We start from the raw sequence: 22,217 nt of genomic DNA on the forward strand, positions 1-22,217 counted from the left end.
ATCTTGGGTATTTAATGACCCTATACACTTTTGGTAATGAAGCAGTTATATATATATATATATATGCAATGTTGCCCTTTATTTTTATTTTGTTTTGGTAACACCGTTCAAAAGAGAAAGGTTGAGTAATACTAAAGATGTGTGGGCTTAACTCCAAAAAATTGATGAGGTACAGGGTCTCTAAAGATCCAAGGTAAGAATTAAAGGGTTTATGATACTTTTCGCTCTTTTTTTATGCTTTAAAGTAAGTCATTATCCACTGCAATTGTTTTGATAAAACAGACCGAAATATTCAATAAAACTATACAAAAAACCTTTTGTGTACCGTATAGAACGAGAGTCACACAGGATTCGAATGACATGAAGATATTTGATCGGACATCCAAATCATAAAGGAATGTTCTGTGTACAAGTTAAGCTCAATTAACAGCATTTGTGACATATTGTTGATAACAACAACAAAACATTAAGAAAAAAAACAGTTACCACAAGGCACTTACAATGGAAGTGAAAGAGGCCAGTTCCTATAAGCTAAAGTACAGTTACAAGAAATAAACTTTATACATGTTTACATGTTTACATAATTTTAGTGTGATATAATCGCTTACTAACCTTACCTAAAGTTATATTTATATATACAAAATAATAAAAATTATCAAACTTCATGCCATTAAACATGCAACGTGAAATCATGTGAAAATGTAGCATACCACTGCTTGCATACTTGCATACTACTGTATTTAAACAAGTTTATGCAATATACAGAACATGCACTGCATGGTAGTCTGCATTATGCAAGTGTTTTATTCCGAACATAGACTTAGTATGTGTATGATGTAACCTGTGGGCTCCCGAGGGCCTCTAGCTGTTCCAGCAGGTTAGTCTTCGCCAGTGTGACGTCAGCTTCCAGCCGATCGTACTCTCTCCAGCTGCGCTCCAGTTCCTGCAAGCAACAGAGCATTATGAATGAGTCCTTTTGAGTGTATTACATCAATCTAATCTCAAGCACGAACTGTGTGATGCTTACAGCGTTGACGCGTGACAACTCTCTACACGTGCTGAGGAGGCCGCTCTGAAGCACGTCTCTCTGCTGTATGACGCTCTGAACTGCCGTGGGATTATCAGAGCTCATCTCGATCTCCTGACTCGCTGACAGTAACGCCGTCTCCAGCGTGTGCTGTTACCAAACAAATGCAGAAATACATCAGTGACTGAGGCGTCACAACACAAAAACAAACTCCTGTTAAGAGGACTTTCAGTACCTTTTCTCTATGAAGCTGCTGTAATTTCTCTTCTTGAGTTCTCACTACTTTGTCTTGTTCACAAAGTCGACTTAACTTTGCCTGAAACGGAAGAAAAACAATCGTTCTTTAGCCACGGCATTGCCACAGTTTCCTTTGGCTTGTTTACTGGGGACTTAAAGGCATTCAGGCATTGTTTAATGTTTTGCTAATATAGATTGATAAATTACGATTCTCTCAATATGTTCATCCTCTCACAAGCTTTAATACATTTGATGCTGTTGTATAAAATCAGTTGATGCATAATATAATTTTTGTATCAACAAAAGTATCTGCTCATTATTTGCGTGGATGGCAGCAAACATTAGAGTAATAGAGCCATATTAAACCCAAACTTTCTTCAGTTTAAGATACTTACATCAATATCTAATTCCTCTGATCTGTATAAGTACGTGTTGTCTCTGTAGTCCTCCGGACTCAACGGCTGAAACGAGAGGAAATTAGATATATAGATACTAATATCTTTATATTACAGGTTATATAGGGGTGATTCTCACAAATCCTGTCAAGAAAATGTCCTGTTCGTATTTAACCCCAAAATCAATACTAAAGAAAATAAGAAATGATATTCTGCATACAGACAATGAAACGTACTTTTATGACCATAAATATTTTTTGCTTTAAGCACATTTTACCCTCCCAATTCTCACGCATCCGGATGTTTTACTTTGACTATTTCCATTGGTTTTAATGATGATCTTAACTGTGCACTGGAGTTAAAAAAGACAAGGCATAACTTGACACAGCGTCCATAATCAACGCTGTTTATTATGCAATGCAACCAAAGTGGGATGCTCAAAAAGCGTCCGTGATGCATGCACATAGATCCTTGCTAAGAAAAGCCCTTTTAGTAGGTCTAGCTCAGACAGATTGATGAATTCAGTTGCAAAATGCAAACTAAAGCCACTTTCTGCATTGCCTGATCAATGCTTTACTTCTGCCACAATAATGTAATGTATATTTAAATGATCTATATCTGAAACATTATATTTATGATTACTTATGTATAATTATTAGAGCTGGCTGAATTAACACGTTACATTTACGTGTACAAAAAAGTACAAAAAAGTATAAAATTTTTCTTAACTCGCGATTAATGCATTTAATACAGCATAAAGCATAAACACTCGTTTGAAGGGCGGAAACTCTGGAGTCATTACACTGACGCACAATTCACAACACAAACACGAAGCACACACATACAACAGCGCTTCCCTGTCAGTGATCAAATGATAGAGAGGACCTATTAATGCTATTTGATGTGCAAAACATGCCCAGATGGGACTTGTGATAGAAGTCATTTTCAGCCTATGTAAGGCACATTTTAATAACCAGAGAAGTACGTCAAGTCTTAAGTATCACCAAAATGCAGAATGAGACGTTTTTGTCTGCAAGCACTTTTCAAAGTGGTGATTGACACTGGCAATTGCCGCCCTGATGCGAATCATGAATGCAGCTTCACGATTGCTGTAGGAAAGCAGATAGCCGCAGTCAAACTCTCATCCTCCACAGATTTATATTGTGGATGATGAGGGTTTAAGAAATGTAATGCCCCTTGAAATAAACATGCAACCTATGGGGAGACTAGTTCTTTCAATTAGTCAAATTAGTCCAACTTAGACTTTGGGAAACGTTTAATCCTACTTGAATTGGTGATAGTTTAGTACATTTCCATCTTTAAAGGAAGGCTTTGTTTACAAAATGTTAATAAAGCATTATATTGTTACAACTTGTTTTGTTTTCTTTCCTAGATGGAAATAAACACATTTAATTATATATAGTGTCAAATATCAGCACTTTAAAAATCTATGATTAATCGTGATTAACAAAAAACAAATATGCTATTAATCGTGATTAATTTTTTTTATCCATTTAAAATAATTTAATCATTATATATTTAATTATTATTATATTATTTGATTAATTAATATGCATATGATGTAATTAATTTGATTAAAAAATGTTAATCGATTGACAGCCCTAGTTATTGTTTGTTCCTTTTGATTTTGGAGTAAAATAGGAGGAGGACATTTTCATTATCGGTTTCTTGAGAATCACCGGTAGAGCTCCAGGCATATGCAGGTCTAGATTACACTTCGAACTAAACTTTGAAGGAATCGAACATGAATCAAGACATTTGTACTGGATGTAAAGGGATGATGGTTTACTATTGAAAGTGTTTATTTCTATATGAAACAGACTTTGTAATCAAATAACTTCGGCCAAATTAAGGTAAATAAAATATATATTTTACAGTGCTTCAACACAGACTAAAATGACCTTAAAATGACTACATAGAAAATAAACTTCTGCAAATTGGATTGTTTTGCCAACTACATTCAAAACAAAACAATCTAGTGTAGCAAATGCAGTATGATATAAAAATGAGCCGCGGTTGCAACAGAGGGAACTTTATATACAGTTACAGTACACTGTATACAAATTCACTAAGACTGACAGCAAACGATCCACAATAAACATGCACACTCCATCTGAACAGTTTGGAGGAAGCAAATGAGAAAGTTTGATGGAAATCATGAGCCTTTTTTTCTATCAATGACACACACACGTATCTACACGTACGCTCATTCACACTTGAAAATCATCTCATCATGAAAGAAAAGCTTAAACTCCATCTGCTATAAAAGTAGGAAGAATCACACAACCGTTAACAGCATTTCTGTTGTGCAAGCCCACAACAGCTGCTACAGGACACCAGAGGGACATACACGCACCAAAGAGTGTGGCGAAAATGTAAAAGCAAAGCTGCGAGGAATAGAAAACACACCCTTCGTTGTGTCTGGATGAATCAAGTAAAGGCCTGTTTTGTTGCATTTAAAATAAAAAGAAAATCACATTTCGGGTGAACTTAAAAGTCAACATGAAACGCCTTTGCAATCCATTTTACTTCCGTAATGTGACAAGGAATGTGTATATGTAAGTACACAAGGTCAATTTTGTGTGTCAAGATGAAATGTGTCATTTCTGTACAACTAGCGGCACCAAACTGGATTGCGCAAATAATGATTGTTGTCTCTGCATATCAAACTTGGATAAAATAAAGTATTTTAACATAGAAAATATTCAACACTTTGCCTTTAACCTTATCAGTGACTGATGAGACAAAAGTGACCTCTGTTACAGACACTACTCTCTAACAGGTCCTGTAGCTTAGTATGCAGCATCATCAGCAGTAGCTCGAGATATGTTCCCCACAGGCTGTCTGAGAGAGGACAGCGCTCGCCAGTCAGCCATGCACCCCAGTAATTACTGCCTCCCTCGGTCGCGTCTGTTAGCACTTGAGTTAGCATGACTAATAAAAACGCTAGGAAAAAGCCAAGACAAAAACACTCAACTAAAGGCCAGCAGGGAGACAGGAATTGAGTGAAAATGAGCAAAAAAAGTGAGACAGGGCCACGGACTCTAAGTCCTGACACCACACTTGAGTAAAAAGGAAGAGGGATTCTGTCAAGTTTAAAAGATTTTCAACTTTTAAAAACATGTCTCGTGGGGCCTGGGTAGATCAGCGAGTATTGACGCTGACTATCACCCCTGGAGTCACGGGTTCGAATCCAGGGCGTGCTGAGTGACTCCAGCCAGCACTCCTAAGCAACCGAATTGGCCCGGCTGCTAGGGTGGGTAGAGTCACATGGGGTAACCTCCTAGTGGTCATGATTAGTGGTTCTTACGCTTAGTAAGTCGTGAGTGGATTGCGGAGAGTAGCATGAGCCTCCACATGCTGCGAGTCTCCTCAGAGTGATACACAGCGAGCCATGTGATAAGATGCACGGATTGACTGTCTGAGAAGCAACTGAGACTTGTCCTCCGCCACCCGGTTTGAAGTGCGTAACCTCGCCACCATGAGGACCTGCTAGTAGTGGGAATTAGTCATTGCAAATTGGGGGGAAAAAAACATCTCAAACCATTTGCTTTCTGTTCTATACTTTTTTCTTGTAGACATGCTAGACAAGCGTCTTTGACCGTTGCACCATATCTTCAGTGTGGCTAGTTTTCTTTTAGTACAAGAACTCTGTATGTCTAAATGTGTCCTTAAAGGAATGTTGAAGACCTGACACAAGTAGCATGAAAGAACCTTTCTCAGTACACTCAAAAACATTGAACATTGAAACATTTCCACACACTCTAATAAACTGTGCTAACATGAATCCTGGCGTGATGAATGAAGCCATTGCTAATGAATGCACATTAGCACCAGCGGCTGGTTTGGTAGCTATGATTCGCACAGCGGTGCGGTGTACGAAACGTTCAAGCCATGCTAATACCAGTTCAACTTTCAACAAGAAAACAACAACAATGACAACCAATGGGATGTGCAGGAACAAAACCGACACAGGATGGGGCAGTGAGGGGGTGGAGCTTCCGGTGGAGAAACAAAGAGGCAGGCCTATGACACAAGAGGGGAGGAGCATAACCGTGTGTTCCAAGACCTTACTTGCTGGTACAGTTGCGGCCTTGGCGCAGAGTTCTCAATCACTGTGTGAATCATGAAGATTATTGGCTCATTCTCCTTCATCTAGTGCAGCGAGGAGGAGGAGTTATCAGAACACAGCAACATGCATGCTGTGTGTTTGTACAGTTTTTGACCCTTACAAACATAACACGTCTAGCTTGCAAATCTGTTTCAGAATAATGAGTGTGTGCATAGTATTTCAATAGTGTTGAGAAGAATACTTGGAAAATTGCTTCTGAACAGCACTTAAAAGTTGAGCTTTTCAAAGCAAGAAGACTAAAGTGGTTTGCTTGTCTTAGATGATTTAAGCTGGTTTAGCTGGTCCAACCTGACTCGCTAACAAGAGCACAAAGCCCTCTAACCAGCTTGGTGACCAGCTAAGACCAGTTTTTAATTATGACATCCTGATTTGGATCTAGAACTTCAGCAGATCAGAGTTGATCCATAAACCCTGAAAGATAAAACGTTTACTGTAGTGTGGGCCAGAGGACACAGAGAAAGGCTGAGTTTCTGATCTGTGGTGGAGTAAAAGTTCAATAGGCAGAGAAATGAAAGAGAAACAGGAAGTGAGAAACAGGAAAGGCTCTCACCTGGCTGCCCAAGTACATGAGATTCCTCTGAAGGTGATGAGAAAGGATTTCACTCTAGAGAGGCCAAGAGAGAGAAGATGAGATAGCAGTGAGAGAACGAGAGACACTAGGGAGATCTGCACTTAAGAACATGGGCGATGCAACAGGGATGGCGCAAAACAAAACTAAATAAGCCATTCAATGCAGTCAGAATTAACATCTGCAAAACCTCTCAGCAAAGCTCCCAGGTAACCCAAATTCATCATGTACTATTATAGGGCTGGGTATAAGGGATTGGTAATGATAGTAAAGATAATGGGGCTTCCACATGACTTGAGTCGGGGCATCAATGCACCGCTCAACAGCAGCGGCAAGTGGTACTTTGATCTACACATGAAAAGGGCTGCTAAGAATGTCTTGTATGAAATTTAGCGCTGGCACTGCCCACGTAATAATACATTATCCGAATTGTTTGGCAATCATTGGCTGGCACTACAGGTCAGTGGCAACATTTACATTTATGCATTTGGCAGACACTTTTATCCAAAGCGACTTACAGTGCACTTATTACAGGGACAATCCCCCAGAGCAACCTGGAGTTAAGTGCCTTGCTCAAAGACACAATGGTGGTGGCTGTGGGGATCGAACCAGCAACCTTCTGATTACCCGTTATTTGCTTTAGCCCACTACGCAAACACCACTCCCAGACTTGAAAATTGAGCGCCACCTTACTACATATGATGGAAGCGCAATGCGCCACTAGGGGTAAAGTTGAAGCTTCACTCCATAGAGCTCAATGTTTTCGGCAATGTTATCGCAAGTCATGTGGACGCCTCTTATGAACCTAAAAGTTGATTGGTGATGGCTACTAGTTTATATAGACTTTTTCTTATATTTTATTCTTTTCTATTTCTATTGTGAGCAATGCTGCTTTAATGACCGCAGTTACACGCATCTGCTCATGCATTTCCAAATATTTTTGCCCCTTACAGGTTAACATACAGTATAAAGCCAATATAATGCAACACAGTAAAGTTAATCTGTGTGGAGCCAATATTCCAGGGTCCACTATACACTAGATGAAATTTGCATGAAAAAAGGAGCGCCAAAACAATTCCTGCATACACTGAAAAAGGCATCCTTCTGAGATCGATTATGTGAATCGAAATTGGATCATTCAAATTAAAATAGTGATTAGCTGATATTTTAACCCAGCCCTATATTTCCACAGGCTAAATGTAGCAAACCAAGTAGCAAATCAGAAATAAAGTTCTTGCATATAAACTGGTTCACCACAAAAAGAAACAAAACTCTAGCTATCGATGAAGATAACTAATAAATGTTCAGAAACTACACAACTTCTGCCGATCATGTTCTGTAAACTGCGTCACTACATGCTGTAGACGCACAAAACATGATTCAAACCTAGAGGCCTGAAGGGAATTTGAAATGTTAGTAGAAAAGAGGGGAACTTTCTCCAAATATTGCTAAACATATGTTAAATCACTGAATCTTAAACACAACAGCATGCGCCAACAATGACCAGCACCAAACTAGGAAAATAAAAAGGGTGGGGTTGAGGAGTGGGTGGTGCTTGGTGGGGTGACTGCAAACTAAGAAGCCCTTAACTCAAGGATGCACAGGCTAGGATTCGCGATGCACCGAGGCTGACCTTTGAGTTGGCGGCATCAAGGTTAAGCTGCATTAGCTGAGTGAGTGTGTGCTCGCGAAGGCTGTTTAGCTCCGCCTGTTGCCGCCGTAGTTTGATGAGCAGCAGGGTCAGTTCCTCTGGCTGCAGCGGGGGACAGGAGCAGCGGTTAGTGTGGGGTGTTGACAGGCAGCTAAAGTGGGTTACAGGAGGGTTGGGCGTTGTGTTGATATAGAGGAAGTTGCCTTTAGTGTAGTTTTGGATCCCGTTCGAATATGGCCTACTTAGTCAGAATTTCGGGATAACTTGAAATAAACCTGCAATCCCTGCTGAGTAAAAACAGCTAAAACAAGATTAAACTGTTTGGTCTTAGCTGGTTAGCATGGCCAGGCTGGGAGATCAGCTTACACCACCTATATCTACATGAATAGCAAGACTCACAGTCTTAAGCAAGTTTGAAAAGATGGAGAAGTTGCTCTTAATAACACCCTGGCTGGACAAAACCAGGTTTTGGTGTTCAAGCTAGTCAACGAGTTCAAGCTGGAACACGGTTAACCAGCTCTACAAGGTCCCAGCCAGCTTGTCAATGTGGTCTACCAGCCTTTACCAGGTTTTACCCCTGACAAGCTGGTACACTGCAAATATTTATTTTCTTACAGAGTCTTATTTGCTGGCAAAAACATTCTTAAAACAAGAAAAAACTACTTGAGAAACATAATGGCATAAGAAATTAAGTCGACCAAAATATGGTGTGGTTTATGCTTATAACAAGAAAAACTAATTTGCCAATGGTGTAACAAAAATAAACTTGTTTTCCCTTTGAATTAAGTTCTTTCCCCTTTTCTTACCCCATTGGCAAATAGTTTTTTTCTTGTACTGAGCATAAACGGTACTACATTTTGCTAAATGTCTTATTGTATGTCAGCTGAGAAAGTTATAGCTAAAGGCATTGCTCCAAAAATGGCATGAGCTCCAAATTGCTATTGAAGATATAGAGAGCCCCTAACCTTAACTGTGAGTGGAAGTGATGCCCCTTTTGGGGGCATAACCCCGCTCTATTTTGGAGATTCCGCTCCCATTTGGAGGTCACCGGCCTGCAGCTATACCTACATGTGTCAGTTTGCTTCTCATGAACATGAATCTTGTTTTAAGAATGTTTCGATATTTTAACTGGAAATGACAAAAATATATATATATATATATTTTTTTTTTGTAGTGTAGTCCAGTTTATCAGCCACCCAAACCAAAACAGTGCTGGGTTTATGCTACATTATAGTGAAGCTAGTTTAGATAACCAAGTAAGCCATGTTCAAACAACAGTACCCTAGCCTTCGCTTGTCTTGGAGATCTTGTTTGTTATTGTATCTTGGTTTAAAACAGGGGTTTTAAAAGTGTTAAACAGTAAGCCACCCCTCTCACAAAATGTACAAGACTGACCCCCCATCTATATACATGAAATAATGGTATATACATACATATATAATAGCCTATGCTAAACGTAAAAAAAATAAATAATAAAAAAAACTTTCTTCCACTAAAAACAGCAGTACATCCTGGCCAGTTATTTGAAGTTTTTTCAGGTATGTTCCTCTAATGCAGTGGTTCCCAACCCTGTTCCTGGAGGCCCCCCCAACAGTACACATTTTGGATATCTTCCTAATAAAACACACCTGATTCAACATATCAGCTCAATAGTAGAAACCTAAAGACCAGAACTGGGTGTGTCAGTTAAGGGAGGTATACCAAATGAACAAGGTTGGAAACCACTACTCTAGTGTTATAATATTAAAAATCATCATATGATTTGCTCAAGTCTCATCAGCGATCATCAGATTATCATTCTTATTCAATACGAATTGAACCATGTATTATACTGCATTTCTTGTAATCCTTACTGGCCAAATGGCGAGTTGATTCCTCAAACTCCGGTTAGTTTCTATCTCGATATAACACACATAATCTACAGATGCAGAATATTTCAACGAATGAAGAAAGGCTTTATAATTGATTTGTGAGTGCAAATGACCGGTTTTGAGTGTACACGCACTCTCTGAAAGAGAGCATAGAGCCTCATATAGTAAATCCGTGTGAGAACGGAGAGATTTGTGCAATCGGTACAAATGCGCGCTCACATGAAATGCATGCGTTCAGCGCTACTGTCTTTTCAGCTGGACTATGGTCTATTCAGCCAATTATTTTCATTTATCTTCAAAATACCTTTTTATTGTATTTATTTATCTTTTGATTTTAGTTGGTGAATTTTACATAATTTGCCTCCCGGTTTGAACACCGTGGGTTTAAAATAATCCAAACAAAAGAAGCAACACTATTACAAATAAACAGCATGTTTGCAAGACAATCGAAGAGGCTCCGAGCTAAAACAAAAGGTTTAATTTACTAAATTGAGTTTACATGCACTCTAACAAAATACAGTTTTTATTAGAGGTACATTGTAATTCAGAGTACAGTACAATGCACATGGAAGATTGGAGATCAAGTGACCAGAGGCTTTTTCATTAAAATGCTATTTTCTTTGGTAAGAGCTGAAGTACTATTGCAGACATTATCTATTGCAGACATTATCTGCCAATTTAATTTTGTGTCCATAAAACAATAGCAATATAATAATAATAAAAACTAGAGCAGAACATAAAAAAGCTAAATGTTTATTAATAACTACAGTTTTATTGTATATTAACCTTTAAGCCGTGTACTGCTCGTACAACACAAACACACATACAGATTTCTTTGTTAGTTGCAGCCTGATACATTTTATTCAAGAGACGATCATAAGGCATAAAGCTTGAATAACCTTTTTGTTCTTACATTAAATAACCAGAAGGATGAGTCTATATAACGCTTGAAAAATCATGGGTTGAAACTAATTAGTATCACACCATTGGAATTTACTGGAACATGTTTGAATGTCGCTAACTTTTACAGTCAACACCAAATGTCTTTCCCAACCCACTAACTCCCACTTACGTAATGTGATCTCATGGTATGGTAAATACGGGCAGTTAAATACATTAGTGGCATGTAACTTTTAGAGTTTGAAAGGAAAAGTAAAGTTCTGGATCTATCAGTTATAAACATTTCAACACAAGAGGAAGTGTGGTGGAGATGAGAATGAAAATGTACCGTTTTTCCTTGTAGAGATTGTGCTGTGACGTTCTGTGATGGAGGCACAGCTCTCCGCTCAGGAGGGTACGAATACTGATAGACAGAGACAGGAAAGCAAGTGAGTACCTCAGTGTAATAATGACCACTGGGACTGACCATTCTGCTGACGGTAAAACTTTAAAGCACAATCATATTTTGTAACAGTCATTTGCAATTACTGGATTCTTTAAAGGATTTATAAGATTTTTACTCCCACTTTATATTAGATATCTTTAACTATTATGTACTAACATTAAAATACATACAATACAATGTACTAATTGTGTAACATTATGATATTATGCAAAATCTCACAAGATTAACCTTTGCTGCATCTGAGATTGAGGTACGGGATGGGTTTAGATTGGGGTTAGGGTTTAGTATCAGGGGTATGTAACTGCAAATGTAATTAAATGCATGTACTTTAAATGTAAGTGCAATGCAACAGCACATTTGTACAGAAGTACACTGTATCAAATGCTTAAGAGCAGAGTAGTTAAAGACACCTGGTCCATCATTTCATAGAGATTGCACACAAATAGCAATTTCAAGTCGATGAAATATTTTAAAGCCAAGATACCTACGCAAGTTTGAAAATCATATACCGATATATCGTCATTGGCTGATAAGTCTATATTAGCTTTCTTTTGTGTTAGTTCAAAAATCTAAATTTTTCTCACTGTCTCACGAATGAAGTGTTTCATTGGAATTGACATGACAGGTCTACCATTAGAGGTCGACCGATAGTGTACTTTGCCGATACCGATAACTAAGGTGGTGGGAAATGCCAATATCCAATTAATCACCCAATAGATTTTCAAAGTGATTTATAGAATGTAAAAAATAAATAAATTCTTACTTTATTATGGCGGGCAAAGACAAAGAGTCCAAAATGAATAAAATCCCAGATGCAGCTTTTTGTTCAAACAAATTCCTAATAATAATTAGATTAAAAAAAACTGATTACATACATAACGTGGGACTTTTAAATATAAACAATCCTGAAACACACTGGGGACTCTTATTTTGAAATGACTAAATTATGAAAAAACATAATTCTGCAACTATCGACAGATTTTTGCAGATAACCGATAGTTAAAAAAATCAACTATCAGCACCAATTAATCGTTAAAACCGATATATCGGTATAATATTGGTATATCATTTTTGAATCACTTTCAGTAAAAATCTGTACAGCATATTGTCAAAAAATCCATACTGGTCAACCACTAATACTAGAATACTATAAGAATATAATACTAGAAAATTATATTCACTATATGAATTTTTGTGACTTTTCCAGGACTTGAAATGACAATTCCTTAATATTCTCAGGTTTTCCACAACTGTGGGAACCCTATATATGGCATATACATCAATCTTGCCCTACCTTTGAGAGGTGTGGTCGGTGCCGACGTTCTATAGTTGTGTCCCCACGAAACACCGGCGATGAAACCTCAGAGCGGGAGTCTGGATTGAGGGGTCGATTAGGAGAGAAAGTGTGATAACCAGCCAGGGATCCATGAGACGGGGAGGTAGGGATAGACTCTGCAATCTGGCCCATGGTTTTGGGGCTGGGCAGCGTTCCGTACCCGAGCCGGCTGTGCGCTTGCCTCTGCTGCCATTCGTATAGTTGCCACATGGTGTCGTCTCGTATGGAGCGCCGCTTCTCTGCTGTTGTAGGCTGTAGCGCTCGATCGTACACTGATCCTGCAGCACTGCAGATGCTGTCTGGCCGCAGCATGTTGCGCGGGAGCGTGCGGTAACCCTCGGGATATCGCGGCACGACTTGCGCCCGGTGGCTGGGCATGTTCCTGGGCAACGTCTGGTAGGAAGTGATGCTGAAACACACATAGCATAGAGTTATGAGTGTGCACAAGTAAAAAAAGGTTTTATTGTTTTTAGTTATATATGCGAAATTATCAGTTGATATTACTTGCAGACAAACAGAAATCTACACACACTTTGCCCTATTTTGTCCAGGGTATTCTGTCCACCTGTTTGCAGAGACTGCTGCATTTTGACATTTATTAATTTATAAATCTTTTGTGCTGGTCTATTATTGCAGTATCATGTATTTCAGATTGTGGCATACAAAAACTGCGCAGAATAACTTGCAAAATGGACTCCAAAGCACTCCAACTTCAAAATGCATCTCTATCACGAATCTAGAAATCCATAAATGAACCACTTCCAGTTATCCACCCTCATGAGAGGGTTTTATAATACAATTATGCTAATAAGGCCCGGCTTTGACTTTGTGATGATTTCCTGTTGTGCTGCTGGCGATAATTAAACACTGACTCATTAGTATATGATAAAAGAGTCATGTACTTATACTCTGCACTGCTGTTGCCTACACAAAAGCCTTCACCTTTCCCTCCATCATAGAGATCGGCTGATCATTAACTGCCTCTAATCGTTAATCGCCTATCGTCTGCTGGGCCCCTCAAAGACAATTACAGACTGCATGCATCAGAGAGACAAAATGTAGGAAAACAAAGTCACCCGGTGTTCTCTGAGTGAAAGAACAGGAGAATTAATGTTGGCACTTTTGAGATGATCATTTTTCCTACAATAACTTTGGTAACTGGGTTGAATGGTTGAGCTAGATGAATGCAATCAACACTACAAATTTGTTAAAAATGTAGAAAATGGAATGATGCCATGCTGTAAAAAGGATCCTGATGCCTTCACTTCCTGGGTGTCACAATTTTAAAGGGAGAGTTCTCGCAAAATTACAATTCTGTCATCATTTAAACACCCTCATGTTGCTGCATCTTTCCTTCACACAACGAATGTGAACCAGAACGGCAAAATAAATAAACATGGTTTTCAAACATCTTTTAGAAATACGCCCCCCGTCTACTGCTGGACAAACAAACAGATAGTCCCGCCCCCAACTCATAGCATTGGATGTTTTTATAGCACCACAGAGACACAGGGGCAGATTCGTATTTCAGCGCAAATAATGTACCAGCGTCTTATTCACTTACCACCCGCAATTACGTTTAGTGGGTGCAATCAGTGCTGAAACTGCGCTGCGTCTTCAATATTTAAATTAAGTCATAATCATTCCTTTCCATGCAAACACGCCTCCTTTCTATGTAAATTAGGCTCATTAAAGATTGCACTTCATTCACAAAACTCCACGCAATTAACCCTGAGCAATTTACACCGTATTGTTAATGACAAATGACAGTAGGCGATAAAATTAATTTGATTTAGCTTGTGAACATTTTCAACTGATCCATTCAGCAGTAAGTAAACAAATACTCATCAAATGATGTTGAACAGCGTTTATCCAGATGTGTGGCATCGTCAAGAGCATGTTCGGCATGTTTAAGAGATGATTCAAGTGTCTGGATCAAAGTGATGTTGTTCAGTTCCGGCAGGATGGGTCAAATACGGTGGTCTGCGGCATCCTCGTCTATACTACGCTCAGAAACAGACCGCAAGATCAGAATTGCGCATGCAAATTGCGTTCAGCAGAGATTTTGGGGCGCGTTTGCGCCGTTGCCCGATCTGCATAATTCTTTTAGTGAATCGGGTGCTAAACGAACGCATTTAGTGCATGAAAAACAGCGCTTTTAATGGGCAGACTGGGCACAATTCATTCTTAGTGAATCTGCCCCACAGTGTTTTTGGGGAAACTTAACCTACCAATGGCTTACTTGAGTAGATGTCTCTGAATATTAAGCTTGGATTGAAGAAATACATTTTAACATTGAAAAAGCTACACACTTAAGCTTTAAATTAGTTAATAATAATAATAATAATAATAAAAATGAATTACTGGGGCATCAAAGTGTACACCATTTATCTAAATGCATGTAGTGATTGGTCCATAAGAAATGGAGCCCGTTTGTCCAAGTACGGCATTTTATTTCAGGGCACAAAGGGCTGTGGCGAATCAAAGTTAGGTTGGGTTGTGAGGTTTTGGTGGAGGGAGTTAGATTGCTAGGGAAGACAAACTGGGCAGCAGTGAGTCAGTACAGACTCTGAAGACTGTGCCGTAGGCAGACTGATGAGTTCAGTGCTTTTCCAGGAGCTGGTGAGCCCCGTTCATGCCCATGGCACATTTACAGTAATCATTAAAAGAATTGGCACACACAGGCTTTTAGCAACAGAGTAGAAATCAATAAAGAGCTTCAAGAGTCGAGTGTCCATTTGCTGAAAACAAGAATCTCTAAATGGTGCTGGCCACATGCAGAAGACTGGCCCAATGAGTTTCCATGTCACTGGTTCAGCACCCTTCCATAACTGATTTGTGCTGTTTAGATGGGAAGAATGTAGAACTATTAAAGTGTTTATAGTTATCCAATATCATGTTGCGAGTCTACATTTATGTTAAAAATACAATGTGTGTGGCACGAGGTCAAGCCATCTAAAAACGCCCTTCATTTCAGGTCTATTGTAATTTGTCACATCCCATGCAAAGTCCACTGGCTGCCCTTATTCACACGTTATACATTATTCAAGGACCCGAAAGCAGTTGCCGAACACAGACGAGTGTCGATTGGCTCATATCACATGGACCCCCAGAACGACTGTCAAAAACCGAGCAAAACAGCTGCCTAAGCAAACAAAGTGAGAGGTGCGTGACTGAGCACAAATATTGTTGAAAGTTTAAAAAAGAATGCAGGCAGCACAGAGACATGCTTCACCGGTGCCGTTTGATAATTAGCATGAAACAGCATGTTAAATAACATGAAGGCGCTGCTGCTTTCCCTCCTGTTTCTCTTCGGTGCTGACAGCAACTCTGATGCACTTAGAAACACATTTTCCTGATGTTTTGAGCACAAAGCTGCATGACTTATTCATGTGAGGACAGCAAGAGGAGACAAGCAAAGCAAACACATCCACCTACTCTCCAACTTCACGGCTAAACAGGCGATGGCACCTGACAGCGACGCGAGGCTACTATATAATGAGCATGCTTCTTTGGACCGGCAGAGGAAACCGGGCAAAAGTAAAAAAGAAAAAGAAAAAGAAAAATCTGTAAGGTCGTGATAAAGAGCTCACGGAGGAACATTGCCTGCAGATGGAGAGGGGGGGGAGGGGCAGATCTAATGTGCGCTTTAGTTTTGGTTGTTGATTAAGTGTGGAAAAATACAGGTGTAGTGACTGTAGTAATGTGTGTAATGTGTTGGATGTAAAATGTGTATAGTGTAGTTTAAGTGTCTATTTCAATGTTTGAAATGTTTTATTTATCAATGTGTATTTTGAAAAATGCATATTAAATATTTTTTAAATGCATAGTGTAATTTTTATAGTGTATCGTGCATTGCTTGAAATTGTGAATATTGTAATAATGCTTGTAGTTTGCAATGTGTATCGTTTGTAAAGCATTTGTTCTGTAAAATGTATGATGTGTAGTTTGTAATGCACAGTTTTGTAAAGTGTATATTGTGTAGTTTGTAAAGTGTTTAATGTGTTGTTGTAATAGTTTGTAATGCACATGTGTTTGTAAAGTGTATACTGTGTTTGTAAGTGTGTTTGATAAAGTGTATAATGTGTAGTTTGTAATGTGTGTGTATACTGTGTACTTAGAAAAGTGTGCATTTGATAAAGTGTATAGTGTGTATTTTGTAGTGTACTGTAAAGTTTGCAATATGTGTAGTTTGTAAAGTGTTTAATGTGTATTTTTCAATAAGTGTAGTTTGTAAAGTATATACTGTGTAATTAGCAATGTGTACATAAATTGTATATTCTGTAAAACTGTTTGTTTTGTAAAGGGCATATTGTTTAGGTTACGTCTCTGCTGCAAAAATTGAAATTGTATATTGTGTAGTCATGTGTATTTTGAAAGGGCATATTGTGTAGTTTTTGAATAATTTATAGTGTAGTTTGCAAAGTGTTTCCAGTGCATTTTGCAAAGTGTGTAGTCTGTAAAGTGTATACTGCATAACTTGAAATAATTTTAGTTTATACTATGCAGTTTGTAATGTGTGTAGTTTATAAAGTGTATAATATGCAGTTTGTAATGTGTGTAGTTTATAAAGTGTATAATGTGCAGTTTGTAATGTGTGTAGTTTATAAAGTGTATAATGTGCAGTTTGTAATGTGTGTAGTTTATAAAGTGTATAATGTGCAGTTTGTAATGTGTGTTGTTTTTAAAGTGTATACTAAGTAGGCTGTAAGCCAGACACATACAAGTGGCCTGGACTAAAATAGGTGCAAAGAATCAGTAACAAATTCACAAGCTTATTTCTAGGGAAGATAATTTGATAGTAGTTCATTTTTATAAAAGAAATCTCACATAAACAGTAGTAAGAATTTTAGTTTTTATTAATAAGGCAATAAAATCTACAGTATTAGCCTGAGATGAAACATGCACCCTTACCTCCTGGTGTCTTCGTCCGGGGCTTGTGTGCGGTGCGTCCGAACCCAATGCTCCAGCTGTTGCATGGAGTTTGTTCTGCTCAAGGTTCTCTCGGGTTCTACCGGTGGGGGCGGAACCGCCGTCCTCTGAGGTAAGGTGTTATTGATGTCCCCAGGACTCTTCTCTCCTCCGCGCTCGCCAGAGCCATTGACCAGGGCAGGCTTGTAATGACTCGACCCGCTGTGGAGTTGTCTGGATGAGGAGACCGCTGCAGCGATGGCAGCCGCTTGAGCTGGCTGGAGTTTGATGCTGTTGATCTTTGTGAGCGGCCGCTCTAGGGTGCCCTCTTTCTGGAAGGCGTATTTCTCAACCTCTCGCGGAGGCGGGGCGGGTTTTTCGAGATCTTTTGGCTGAGGGTGCTTCTGAGAGTATACACCATCCTTTTGCAAGATCTTCTCGGTATCTATTGGTGGAGCGTATTTGTCGTCCCTCTGTAGTGTGTACTTATCTCCATCCTTGTGTAGCGTGTACTTGTGCCCGTCCCTCTGAAGTAAATATTTCTCTCCATCTTTCTGAAGGACATATTTTTCCATGTCTTTTTGCAGCATGTACCTGTCTCCATCCTTCTGTAGAGCGATTCGCTGTGCATCTTTATGGAGCGCGTGGTCGTCGCAGTCTCTTTGGAGGGTGTATCGCTCGCAGTCTTTCTGCACACTACCCCTGCTATCTTTGTCTTTCTGGATGCAGGGCTGTTTCTCCAGGGGATTTTGTTTCTTCTCCTCCTGCCGTTGTGCCTCAAGGTTTCTCTCGTTGTTTTGGATCTCCGGTTGGGTCAGGATCCTGTGATTCAACATGTTGTTCATCTCCTGAGGAGTGCTTGGCTCGACCTTTACCTTCTCAAGCCTATGGAAGAGAGAGAGATGAAACAGAAAGCACACAGAGTTTGAGTCAACATTTTCAAGGAAAAGCCATTATTATTTTTTTTTTGAGAAGGAACACAGAATTTCTTTCAGATGTAAGAAAAATGGACAGTAAACTCATATGAATCCGAATTAACCCTATAAATCTGTGTGTATCAAATATGATAAACAATGATTGACGGCTCCTTTTTCACTCTGACGAGCCAAACAACCTATGGTATATGTAAGTTTCACATGTTTATGGCACCATCTAGTGGTTAATTGTGGTTAAAAAAAAAGTGGTTTCAGTGTTTATATAATTATTTTTTAAATAGCGGCGGACTTGTGCGAAAAGTGACTCATGTTAGGGTAAATGACAGCTTATTTTAATAAAGTAAAAGTGACTGTAAAGATTACATTGTTACTGATATTTTAAAATGAGTATTTGCTGAATATTAGCAACTTGTGCTTGGTTAAAATGTTGTATATTATTTTATTTTAAAAGCCGTTATATCAGATATGATACAACAGGCTTTTGAGGTATATCTCTCAATCACCATTACATTACATTCATGCCCACCACAAAAATAAATAAATAAATCACAGAGCTTAAAAAAGCCTGACATATACATTTATCGATATATTTAAAGTGTGAACTAATATTTCTGTGTATTTTCATATATGCACTCTGCTGTTATTATAAAGATCTCATTATTTTATACCACAAGCTATTATGATGTCATCTTAACATAAGTTCCAGAGACGTTTTACAGTTTCCCTTTTTAAATGTCAATATAGTGTTAGGTGCATAATATACTTATGATACAAATTTATAATATTTTACTCATGTTGTATATGATGTGCTGAATTGAACTGTGACACATTTCAATCCATATTTATAGAGCAAGGTGAGAAAGTTGCCATGGCCAAACTCTCAAATATTTGGTATATCTGAAAAGCCCAGTGAGTCCTCTGATAACACCCCAAGATTCACCACCGTAGAAAAACTTCAATAACAAATGTCCAACACAAAAAGTCATTGCTGGGCATCAGGAGGATAATGACCTTTAAAGCCTAATGTATAAAATATATACATTTCTATTTCTATTTTTAAGATTTCTTCTTATTGTTTGTCCAATGGTACTAAAAACAGTTTAATGTCCAAAACCATAATTTTCTTATTTGGACAGATTATTCAGCAACATCTTTGTTAATCTTTTCTATCAAAAGTACGCTATACGAGAACAGATACCAATTGAAACACTGCTAAGAGAAAAGTTCTGGTGAATCTAACCCGCTTTTAAAATACTTGACTTTAATCTTTCTGTAGAACTTCTTTCTCCCGAAAAAAAGATTTTTTGAAAACGGACACCCCGTCCGTGCCCATCACACAAAACCACGCTTTTACTGAAACGACTGAAGTCAGGAGGGAAACACACACTACACAATGTGATACTATCTGAGTGACACTGTAATGACAAACAAAGATGCCAAACATGCTTTTCTCCACTTGTAACAGTCTTTTGATGCAATGAGAAGAGCGTTTTTGTGAGTCTTTCATTCATTTTCATACACAGCTGCGCTCTTATGTTTTTCAAAAGCAATTCTGAAGATTTCTTGGGCATCCGTGATTGTGCCTGAAGCTGCAAACATGCAAACATACACACACAAACATCAGATACATAAAGGCTCAAAAACGTCCCTGCACTTACAAAGCTGTGAAAAATGAAAAACGTCTATGCCTTTGAGATTCACCAGGGAGAAAACAAGCTTTAGTCTAAAAAGTCTATAGATTTCCTCAAAATAACTTTGGTGCAGCAAAAACAACAACAAAAGTGCTGCGTTATAACGCTGAGAGGAAATGCTGAAGTGACTCGGTTTCCTCTGAGGCTTGCTAACAAAGACAAGTTAACAACAGTATAAATAGCTTCAAGATAAAGGTAAATAAAATGTAAAAAATACCAACAAAACAAATGTGACAACAAAGTCAATGGTACATCAAAATGAACGCTACTGTATTTACTTCCTTAATTGAAGCTCCTGGTCTTATCATGAACGATTCATCAGTGCACGTCATTCTGTAATAGAAACAAGTTTGTCTTGGCAGTCTTTCATCAAAATATAATAATTTGCTCCGCATCTGGAACAACTTTACGTTTTTTGACAATGTCATCAAGCACTTCAACCCCTAACTCTATTCTCGTATGTAACGCCCACTTTTCAAGATACAATGAATTCCTGATAAATAAATGCTTTCTCTTTGAAATATCCTGTTTCAATCAAATACACCAGATTATGGAATTAAAATAGTTTGTTTTTAAGCATTTCATGTTGACTGTAATGGGTGGTTTTCCAGCTTCTGATTGGGCTAGGTGTGAACAAGTGGGTGTTTTCTCCATTTATGAATGGTTAATTGTGGACATATGGGCGTCACTTACCTTCTGATTGGCTCAGTGTGGACCAACGCTGTATCGGTCATAACTTTCATCCAGGACTCCATTTCTTTTGCTGTGTCGGTGCCGAAATAGTATGTCCGCATGTTTGGATGTGTTGCCTACATGTGAGAAATTAACAGAGCAGCCTGGGGAAAAAGGGGAAAAGACAGAAATAACAGTTTACAAAACATTTGCTTATATTTCTTGGCAGAGGCAGATAATGCTTGATCAGTCTTTCTGATGTGAGCAGACCTCTGTCAGAAAAACAATATGCAGTATTCCAACATTCACATTATAAAGCCCCCCAAAAGTGCAGAAAATGGCCTATTTAAAGCGCATCAGCATATTTATGTAGAATCATGCATAGTCAGGACTTACTATATTAGTGGAGCTCCATCCAGTAAACATTTCGATGTCCCAGTTTACATAACCTCGCGGAAAACAGCCCGAACCATTGTGAGAGAAAGAATAAAAAGACGGAGAGGTGGAATAAGTAAACACATTTTGTGCTCATTAAATCTCAACACTAATATGTAAATGACTCTATTGAGAATAGAAACTCACAAAACCATGTCACAAGAATGCAACAACAAGCTTAAAGTGCAATCCTGCATGTTTATGCCAGGAACCTGTTTCTACAACTACAGCCAAATCTGTGACCTTGACCAGGATGCCAGGGGTTCAGTCCATCACTACTGTTTGGCATAACTCTAAACACAAGACTTGATTAAATTCACAGACAAACTGCTCCCCCATGAGCTTGACTGCCACCCTAACACACCAATCTCTGCCCTTGAGAGACCCTAAATCTGCCTGTGCTTTGGAAACACTCTCTGGAGATGAAGAACCCATTACTAGAGAACTTCAAGAACTTCAAAAACTCTTCTTCAACTACTGTAAATAACATTACTATAGAGCTGGAGAGTGGCCTTGGTCTAGATCTGAATCTTAGTTTAAGGTCTGAAAAATGACCAGTTTCCACCATCCTTGGGATGATTAGTATTCTGGTATGTTCCGTGTTTTGGGTCTTAACGGGCCTAGTCTTAGTCTGGGTCTTCAGCAGCCAGGCATTGGTTTGGTTCTCGGTCTTGGGAGATCTAGATTTGGTCTAGGTTTTAAGATGTTAAAGAACTGGTTTTGTGTCTTAGGTGTTCTAGTCTTGGTATGAGTCTGAAGGGGTCTGGCCATTCTTGGGGTATCAAGTCTTGGTCTGGGTTTTAAGATTTCTGGTATAGGTCTGGGTCTCAGGGGTTCTAGTTGTGGTCTGGGTCTTCGGGGCAAGGCACTGTTCTGGTTCTCGGTCTTGGGGGATCTAGATTTGGTATAGAATTGTTTCTGTGTCTTATGGGTTCTAGTCTTGGTATGGGTCTTAAGGGGTCTGGCATTGGTCTGGCTCTTGGTCTTGGG

The 22,217-nt window shown here is 38.8% G+C and overlaps 1 protein-coding gene across 14 annotated transcripts in view; it reads right to left on the reverse strand.

Moving 5' to 3' along the window:
• plekha5 (pleckstrin homology domain containing, family A member 5) overlaps positions 1-22,217 on the reverse strand; it is a 169,587-nt gene that overhangs the window by 16,881 nt on the left and 130,489 nt on the right. For 7 of the 14 annotated variants that reach the window (XM_052118274.1, XM_052118264.1, XM_052118268.1 and 4 more), the window contains 11 exons: positions 20,814-20,929; positions 17,498-18,379; positions 12,542-12,992; positions 11,131-11,205; positions 8,014-8,133; positions 6,363-6,416; positions 5,755-5,835; positions 1,660-1,725; positions 1,263-1,343; positions 1,028-1,177; positions 842-943 (listed from right to left, as the gene is read on the reverse strand). In XM_052118274.1, the coding sequence (XP_051974234.1) occupies positions 842-943; positions 1,028-1,177; positions 1,263-1,343; positions 1,660-1,725; positions 5,755-5,835; positions 6,363-6,416; positions 8,014-8,133; positions 11,131-11,205; positions 12,542-12,992; positions 17,498-18,379; positions 20,814-20,929 (2,178 nt within the window). The remainder of the gene's footprint in view (positions 1-841; positions 944-1,027; positions 1,178-1,262; positions 1,344-1,659; positions 1,726-5,754; positions 5,836-6,362; positions 6,417-8,013; positions 8,134-11,130; positions 11,206-12,541; positions 12,993-17,497; positions 18,380-20,813; positions 20,930-22,217) is intronic. The other 7 variants (XM_052118273.1, XM_052118272.1, XM_052118270.1 and 4 more) reach the window with 4 other exon arrangements.

The sequence above is a fragment of the Xyrauchen texanus genome, chromosome 45, assembly GCF_025860055.1.
Source record: "Xyrauchen texanus isolate HMW12.3.18 chromosome 45, RBS_HiC_50CHRs, whole genome shotgun sequence".
Taxonomy (NCBI): Eukaryota; Metazoa; Chordata; class Actinopteri; order Cypriniformes; family Catostomidae; genus Xyrauchen; species Xyrauchen texanus.